Below are 9,133 nucleotides of genomic sequence, written 5' to 3'. Positions count from 1 at the left end.
TGGGGTATTTACCACCCTTGGGGTCTTCTGTAATGCAAATGGCTATGGAGAGCCCCCTCCCACCTGTTACTCCTGTCCAAGAATTCCTGCCCCTGACCAGGACTTGCACTACACACCACACCTCTCCTCCAAGTGTGAGAGGCTTTTATGGCTGGATGCATCGGCAAGGATGAGGGCAGACACTCCCTGGTATTTGTTCCTCACCTGCATGCGAACTCTCAGGCAGGCAGGCATAGGGATGTGCACATGTGTTTGTTAGCACCGAAAAAATGCATTTGTCAAAATCTCTAGAGTTAAAAAACAATCATTACGTAATTACATTAAACAATTAACCAACTGATTCATCAGTTAGAGGCTCATCAACAACACCTGAAACCCGTCCCACAACAAGGCAGAAGGTGGCACAAACAGAGTGACTCCTGGAGGTTAATGGCCCTGTACTCTGTCCAGGTAAGAGAAGGCACTTTCCATTCCTGGCTGTTCGCATCTGGAAGCTGATGGCTTCTGGGCATTACCTGCTCTGAGCTGCTGGTTTAAGGTGTTTTGATATAGAGATATTCCATACAAGTCACCCTTCGGGTCAGTACGGTGTGGTCAGGCACTCGCCCAAGATGCCCGTGCTGCCTAACTTCAGTCCCTTCGTGACAGCACATGCTTAGACCTCCTTCCTCCAGTAATACAGTTAGCCACAAACAACTTCTTTGGTAACATTCGAGACGCTTTGCTGGCACTTCCTTCTGCTCAGCAGGGGCTGTGGGCACAATGAAGATACAGAACACATTAAACTCCATCAAACAACCTGCTCTAAGTCTCCAGAAAAGATCTGTCTGTTATTACCGGAACGGTGATCTGTAATGCTGTAGTTACAGTCCGCACAGGAGAGCACACAAACAAAGGCAGAATGAAGTTGGGCAAGCAAGATTAACTTTGCCGTCACCTGCCTTCCGAGTGGGTAACCATGCAACACTGATATCTATAAAAAAAGAAGTCTCTGTGTTCCTTCAAAACAAAAAATAAAGGGAAAAAACACCACTGTGCTGTCATGCACTACTGGAAAGCACCACATCCTATAGGGAGCACCAGCGCCGCTGTAGTCCAGGCCCATGATAAAATAATTTGGCGAGCACAGCTCAGCGGGTGAGCCTGTGCGCTGCGCTGGGACCCCCTGAGCCAAAACTAAACTCAGAGACACCGCTGCAGACAGTTATACCAGCGAATCTCTGCTTGTTGCATTCACCTTGCTACCAGTCGTGCTCGGGATGTCGGCATCTCCTTGCTGGGAGGGCGCTGCTGGCAGAGCAGCCAACCGTCTAAGTAACCAACCCCAGTCACCTCGGCTGGGGAGCTCTCGCTCGGTGGTGGCACCCCACTGCCGACCCTGCAGCCTGAACTGCCATCAAGCAAGGACCCTTCTCGTGAAGGCCAGCACCCCGCTGCGCCAGGCACGGGCTGGAGGGGCCAGCGTGCAGTGGCCCTGGAAGCACTTGACAGAGGCCTGTGTGCACATCCTTCAGTATGAGCTCCCCAGCGGGTACCTGTGCCCCAGCCAGCCGTGTGATCAGGTAGAAAGGCTTTCAGAGTGACACTGGGGAGAGGAAGGCACTGGAGGGGTGACTCTCTTCAGAGAACTGATCTTAGGCTGTTTGCAGCGTCGGAGGCAGACAGGGTCCCTGCTCAGGAAGCAGAGAGAACACAACGCAAGCAAAGACAGTTCAAAATTAGCGCTTCACATGGACACACCACCATTCCTAGCACGCATGGGCCAGGTGCAGGAATGACCTGCCTGAGGTTCCCCAGTTGCCCCAGGCCCAGTCCTTACCCCAGGGCACGTAAGTGGGGTATTGAACACGGATGTCCCAAGTTTTCTGCAGCCGAGTATCCCTGGAGGAATTGAGATGCCCATACCGCACCGAGGGATCCTCAGCCCAGCGTGCTGGGGACCTGTCCCTTGTTCCCAGCCACCTCCTACCCCTCGCCCTTGTTGATGCTAACATGGAAAAAGTGAGACAGCACATGCACCCTCTGTGGGGATGGTAACACCAGGCATCGTGGCTGGACTTGGCATCCTGCTCAGGAACAGCATGTGCATTGGGGGGCTCCTCGCCCCCAAGGGCACCGGCAGGACACTGGGGGCGCTGGGCTGGGGGGCCTGGATGCCATCCGCTCCTTTCCTCCCCAGCCTGCCCAAGGTGTCCGCACTCCAGACCCAAGCGGAGGGCGCCTGATCCCGAAGCCCTTGGCAGCGGGCAGTTGCCCCCATCAGCGCCCTGTGTGCTGGAGGCAGTCAGTCCCCTCCAGCTGGGCTGTGTCGTGACAACGAGACGTGTCGCGACCGGGGTGCGTCTTGCGAGCACGGCCCGGAGAGCCCCGCCAGCAGCCGTGCCGTGCCGTGCCGCGCCGCGCCGCGCCGTGCCGGGAGCGATCGCAGCGCCGCCGCACCGGCCGGGGCCATTGTGCCTCCCTCCCGCCCGCCCCGCCGGGGGCCGGGCAGCGCCGGGCCGCTCCAATGGGCGGCGGGGGCCGGGCCGGGCTGCCCGCCCCTGCCCGCGCCCCTATAAGCGGCGGGAGCGCGACGCCCCGCACACGGCGAGCCGAGCCCAGCCCGCGCGGCGCTGCTGCTGCCGCTGCCGGACCCGCTGCCTGCCGGAGCCCCGGATCGGTGCGTACCCGCGCGGGCAGAGCCGGGCTGCCCGCGGCGGCGGCGGGGCGGGGCGCAGGGGCGCCGCGGGGCGCGGGGCACCGCGCTTTGTCCGGCGGCGGCGGGCGGGCGGTCCGCGGCTCGGCTGCCGGGGAGGGAGCGGCGGGGGGTTCTGCGGGATCCGCGGTCGGAGCCGGCTCGGACGGGAGCGGGGAGCGGTGCTGTTGCCGGGAGCCTTGCCCTGAGCCGCGTGTGCCTTGCAGGGGCCTGGAGCTATGGCCGAGCACATGATGATGTCCATGAGCCACGGGGGCACCGGGCTGCAGAGCTACCGCATGGGGGTGAGCGGGCTCCAGGGACCCCCGCAGCACGGGCAGCATGTGCTGAGGACGCTGCCTGCCGCCGGCCAGATGATGCCCTACGGAGGGGCCGGCATGGAGGGTGCGATGAGGCCGAGACCCAGCCTCAGCGGACAGATGGGCCACCACCAGATGCAGAACGCGATGATGTTCAATGGCCCAAGTCAGCAGCAGCAGTACATGGGGCCGGTGGGCACCCAGCAGCTAATGGCCAGCATGCACCTACAAAAACTCAACACCCAGTACCAGGGGCACCCGCTGGGCATGAGCAACGGGCCCATGGGAGCTGGTGCCCAGCAGTACAGAGTGGGGCCAAACCAGCACCCCGGCATCCAGCACATGCCCTCACCAGCGCTGACCTTGAACGTTATGGACACTGATCTCATAGACGAGGAGGTCTTGACATCTCTTGTCCTGGAACTGGGGTTGGACCGGATTCAGGAGCTGCCAGAGCTATTCTTGGGACAGAACGAGTTCGACTTCATTTCAGACTTTGTTAGCAAACAGCAACCCAGCGCCATCAGCTGTTGAGGGGCTTTTAGCTCCTCCTTGTGTCTTGGTGGTTTTGAGTTTGTTTCTAACTTCCTTCTCCACCTACCATCCTCCTCCCTTCCCCTGCCTTGCCCTGTCCTGGATTCCTGACCTCCCCAAAGAGACAATCATCGGACACTGGCTTGCAATGGATTGCTTTTCTCTTCTGTGTGGTTTTTCCTGTGTGGGAGTTCCTGGGGAGGGGTTGTGTACCCCAAACAGAGCAGATCAAGAGCTCTTGTTGTAGAGCTGCCTCTAAATGGCATTAACAGGATTTCTGGCTTAAGTAGAAATAATGGACTTACGACTTTCCACAACTAGGCTTTGAGCGCAGGAAGCGATGGGCAGCTGGCAACCCTGCCGGTAGCTGGATTTGCTCAAGGATTCTATGGTGCCAGCGAAGTTAAAGGATCCCTTGAGAAAGGATTGTCTCCCTGGTGCATGGTTTGAACCAGTTTCCCCTTGCAAACATGGGTGGGGTTAGATATGTGTTGGGACTTTTTACTGTCACAGTAAGTAGGTCTTCAGTCTTGTCTGTTCAGCGTGGAAAGGGGGGCACTTCCCCTCCAGCAGGCTTTTTTCTAACTGGCTGAGCAAAATAAAGTATGCCTTGGGGAAGGGTGTGCATATGTGCCTAAATGTTCATCTCTGTGGAACTTCGGATCTCTGACCTGTACAGCTAATTAACTGTAAAATTGACAAAGCGTTTGAGGTTGATTCAGGCATAAGGCTTAAAGCTGCAGTCTAGCTCCACTTTTTTCCACCTCTGAAACCAAATAAAGACCATGTAACTGTATATTCCAGATCTAATCTTATTTATTTTCTTATGATTATTTATTTGCAAGGGCTTCTTTTGTTATTTGGCTTTGGGACTGCTGGGAAGGATGCGTGGAGAGTACTGCAGCTTTAAGATGCTGGCTTCAAAAAAAAAAGGCAATCTGGGGTAGTTTTCAAGCTGTTCTGCAGATAGTCACTTCAGCCCGAGATCGTTGTGCTGAACGCATAGGACTGTACATCCGACACCTTTCTGAATGCGATAACGATGACTCGATTTCTAATTCCCTGACTCAGAAAAGGTTACATGTAAAAGCTAGTGGGGTTTTGTTTCCTCTGCTGTCTCTTGTTTCCAGGTACTGTGGAAAGCTCCTGTTAACTCCTAGTTGCTGCTGCCCCCTGCTGCTGACAGCTCCTGGAAGCTGTCACTCAACAACCAAGTGAGAATGTACAGATGAATTTGCAAATAAAAGCTGAAATCTTCAGTGTGCATTTGTTTAGCGCTCGTCTCTGTCCCAGGTGCAGCGCGGTGTTGACCACTGGGGAGAAGTGGGGTTTTCACTCCTCTCGGTGGGCTGTGGATCCAGTCCCCTGACACCAAAGCTGTAAGGATTGTGTTTCTAGTTCAATGCTTGGGCTTTGTCAGTCCTCCAAGTGTGGCTGGGAGGATGAGCTGCTCCCTCCCTGTACTGAGGGCTAATTCCTAATGTGGACAGTGCTGCCCTGTTGCCGAGTGGCTGCTGTTGCTTGCAGCCCTGCTGCTGGTTGACCCAAGGTGCTCAGATAACTGGGTGGTGATTCCTTACACGTCTTTCAGACCAGGTGCAGCTCTGCTAGGAGCTCTCTACGGCAGCTTTGTATACTGCAAAGGCTCTAAAAATCGAGAGAGTCTTTGATCTCCTACTCTGGTTTCAGAGATTAGGTTTTGCAAAGTGCAGGAATATCCCCATGTGGCCCTTTCCTGCCCTGGAGCAATGGGGCTGTGGATGCTTGTATTGGAGTGGCTGGATCACTTTGGGTTGCCTGTCAGTGTTCCCTGGCCTTGTTACTTGCCCAACTCAAGAGCAATTAAGTCTGTCCCGTCCTTTTGGAGCTTATGCCTGTGCAGTCTGGAGAGATGGTCAAAAAGTAAATGGCGGGGCTTGTGTTGTGGGTGGGAGAGCTGTCACCTCTATGGTGACAGGCTGTTTGAGACCTGGAAGAGATTTGCGTTTTCTGTGCATCTGCAGGACAGCAGATGGCTTGGTCAGCAGGTTGTAGGTAAGCAGCAAGCAGCTGGCGACTGGATTTATTCCTCAGAGAAAAAGTAGCTGAACCCCAAAATAAACAGGCATGTTCTAGGCTGTCAGTTGTCATTGTGGGGAACGCAGCCTGTGTGACGCACCGTGGTGGCCTACAGTGTCCCCGCGTGGGGAGCTGTGTCCAGCCCACAGATGCGGGATTGTCAGCTTTAACAACTTCTGCAGAGGTTTCCCAGGAACAGGAACGTGTTTCTCTTTAGGAAGCACCTGGCATTCGATGCAGAATGGGCAGAGGAAGGTGTCTGCGCACCCTCCCGGGGGCCGTGCAGTGTGCTGGGAAGGAGGTGACTGATTTAAATCGGAGCAGGGGAGCTGATATTACCAGAGATGGGGAGTGACTCGGGGGTCCCAGCCAGGATTTTCCTGGGAGTCTGTCCCAGCAGGCTCAGTCTTCAGGCAGCCTCTGGGAGCACGTGACTGTAAAAGACAAGGCATTTCTCTACATCCCTGTCTTTGACGGCATGTGCTCTCAAGGTGATGAAGCTTGCTGATAGTGCTCGGTGATTCAGAGTCGCAGAGACAAAAGTCCAGTTCAGAGAGCTGGTAAAGGATCTGCTAATAGTGAGTGACTGGGCAACACGCTAAGCAATGACTGGCAAATAGGAAATTATATGTGTGGGGGTTAATTTTTCTTGACTTGACACACAGGGCTGGTCTCTAAACTAGCTACAGCCACTCATAACAGGTCTTAGCATTACAATGAATGTTCCTATGAAAAAAATCTCAGCTTGCAGTTCGGGAGCCAGACAAGCAAAGGGAAGGTTAGAAATAATTGGGAGAGGAATAGAAAGCGGAATAAAGCAGAGAATGCCTTACAGTATCTATATACAATTCAGCTGCGTCCTGTGCACTGCCCATGCTAGCGAATGGTCCAAAATTCTGGTCTGTTCATCAGAAAAATTATAAAGTAAAACTAGAGAAACTGTAGAGAAAGAGGAAACAACTGAGGCAGAATAATGTTTCTCAAAAGAAGCCACAAAATAGACTGGGACCCCTCAGCCAGGAAGAAGGCTGGGTAACAGAGGTTTATAAAATAAGTGAAAGGGGAAGGCCACTAGAGAATTCTTTTCCCCAGGTGTAATGGGACATATCTATTGATCTCTGCACATCTAGGTGGCTGGGGCCAGGTTCACACCCAAGTGAGCACAGGTATCTCTGCATGCAGCGTGCAGCTCAAACAGTGAGGCTCTGGGAGGTACAGGAACACTTGGGGGGTACATGAACTCTTCCGTATGACCAAGAAGCCAGTTGACTGTTACGAACTGCTAAGAGCAGCCCGGAGAACATAGCAGGGGCCGTTGTACGCTGCTGTGCGTCTGCATGGTTCACCTCCCACTTGCACACTGTGCTGGCCTTGTCCTACCATCTTCCTGGCTCAGAGGGAATGAGGTGGAAATTGGAAACGTTCAGAGAAGAGCAACCAGGATGATGAAAGTTGTGGGGCAGCCTCTGTCGGAGGCCCCACTAACCACAACTCTTCAGAAGGTATCTGAGAAGGGATGCGGTTCAGTCGTCTTCCCTCGCAAACAAGAAGGCACCGAAGGAGACTGGCAAGTTGCAAGTTCAAAGCAAATTAAAGGAGGTGGGTTTTCTACAATGAATGGCTGAGCTGTGGGACTCCCTCCACAAGAAGCTGTGGATATGTGACATTGCTGAGGGTTTGAGGGATGGCCAGACATGTTCCTGAAAAAGAAATCAATGAAGGGTCTGTAAGCACATAAAAATCATGTCTGGCTTAGGAGATTTCAAGAGCACAGAGGGTTAAGGGCTGGAAAACCGGCCAAGCGCACAGTGTCATGCATGCTTGCCTTGCGCTTGTGTCCTGCTGAAGGCATCTACTGAGGACAATGTTGGAGGCAGGGTATGAAACTGTCAGGTCTTTTGGCCTGACCCAGGACAACTCTTATGCCTCGGGATGTGATAGATGCTGAGACACATGGCTTCAAAGAGCAGATAGACCAAAGATACGGGGAAAAAGGTCCACCCTAATAAAAAGGTCCTGTTTCTGAGTCAGGAGGTCTTTGAGCCACAGATCGGTGCTGAAGAGTAAAGCTGGGAAGGACCATGGCAAGGGTGCCAGCATCCAGTGCCGCGGCAAGGAACAGATCCAGTTCTCTGCGAAGGGAACTGGAACATTTCTCGCAACAAAAATCATGAAATATCACTTTGCTTCTTTGGAGAGATAGATACTGCCTGGTTTTGCACATGTGCACTTGAGAATAATCCAGTTTCCCTCACTAGCATATGAGACAGTCACCTGCTTAGAATATGGGAGTTTCGTAAACCCTCTACAGCCAAGGCACTGGAAATCCCCTAAAAAACCTCTCTCTGTATATCATGCTCTCTGCTGGCCTGCACAGTAGACATAGCGCTCTGGGTTAGAGGGATGGAACTGGTAATTCTGACATTTTATTAAGGCAGAGAGGGGATGGAGCCCTGGCAAGTGCACACAGCTTTGACTTCTGAAGCCACCGGCCTTCCTGCCTTCATACGGAGGCTGTTCTGCATCTCAGGGGACAAGCCAGGTCCTCCTGCGGACTGCAGCAAAATGCTACAACAAATGTTCCAGCTTTGAGGGAAAGGCCGATCCCAGGTCTGAGTCTCAAACTGCTGGCAAGCAATTTCAGACGATGCCTAGAGGAGCGAGAGTCCTTCACTGGGGTACAGGCTGCGGTGATCCTGGGAGAACACACAGCTTTGTGCACAGGCACCAGCACCAAAGGCACATGAAATCTGCTGGCCCTGGCATGACAGCTTGAGCGAAATGACTCTCCTTTTCCAGCTGAGGGAGATTTCTCAGAGAACTGCTTTCATGTCCTTCTTTGTTGATACAGCTGTGGGAAGAAGAGCTGCAGTCCCAGCCCTATCCTACATGTGCTAAGCAGCAGGATAGGAGATCTGTGGCTGTAGCAAAGGCTGTGAGACACTTTCTTGGCTTCCTCCATGAGAGCCAAATCTTTAGATGGGAGGGCTTGGGGCTTTCCAGGAAATGTCAGAATCAGGCCAGGGTGTTTCTGGACCCGCATCTTGCTTATAAATAGATGGAATTAAAAAACCCTATCTGCCTGGTGCACTGGACTGTGAGCACTGGTGTGACATAGACAGCACTGCCATGGCACTGGGTAGGGGTGAGAAAGCGAGAGGTGGACAAAGGTCTCAGATATAGATGAGGCATATCCAGGAGAATCCTCCTTCAGGGCTGATGATGTCCTTTTACCCTCCTTTTCCTGACCTCTGCCATCAACAGAGGTGCCATGTGCAAGGAATTCCCTGTGCTCAGACACACCTCAGTGCTTAGACACACCGCCTTCAAAAAGCAACCTGCTCCTTTCCTTTCCCCCTCCTGGCTGCCCCTGCGAGCCACCGTGGCTGGGTTTAATCTGCAACACCAGCAGCAGGGCAAAGAACCAGGCAACACGTCTGTCCTAGGAAAACAGGGGGAGAAATAGGTAACAATTCACCTCCTTGCTATGAATGATGCACCCAATGAAATCTGGAGTCACAGAGGAGCAGAATTGGCCCTTTGCAAA

The 9,133-nt window shown here is 53.6% G+C and overlaps 1 protein-coding gene across 1 annotated transcript; it reads left to right on the top strand.

Moving 5' to 3' along the window:
* Positions 1-2,913: 2,913 nt before the first annotated feature.
* Positions 2,914-4,787, top strand: LOC104348183 (Cbp/p300 interacting transactivator with ED-rich tail 4). The gene has a single exon (XM_009953405.2). It carries the CDS (start codon positions 2,914-2,916, stop codon positions 3,526-3,528), a length of 615 nt encoding a protein of 204 aa, XP_009951707.1. The 3' UTR covers positions 3,529-4,787.
* Positions 4,788-9,133: the final 4,346 nt, after the last annotated feature.

This window comes from Leptosomus discolor, chromosome Z, assembly GCF_034619465.1.
Source record: "Leptosomus discolor isolate bLepDis1 chromosome Z, bLepDis1.hap2, whole genome shotgun sequence".
Lineage (NCBI taxonomy): Eukaryota > Metazoa > Chordata > Aves > Leptosomiformes > Leptosomidae > Leptosomus > Leptosomus discolor.
The sequence above is the reverse complement of the archived record's forward strand: the minus strand, read 5'-3'. Positions and strand labels throughout refer to the sequence as shown.

What these genes read in the sequence shown, in the direction of transcription:
- LOC104348183 (XM_009953405.2), top strand. Translation starts at nt 2,914, where the DNA reads ATGGCCGAGCACATGATGATGTCCATGAGCCACGGGGGCACCGGGCTG.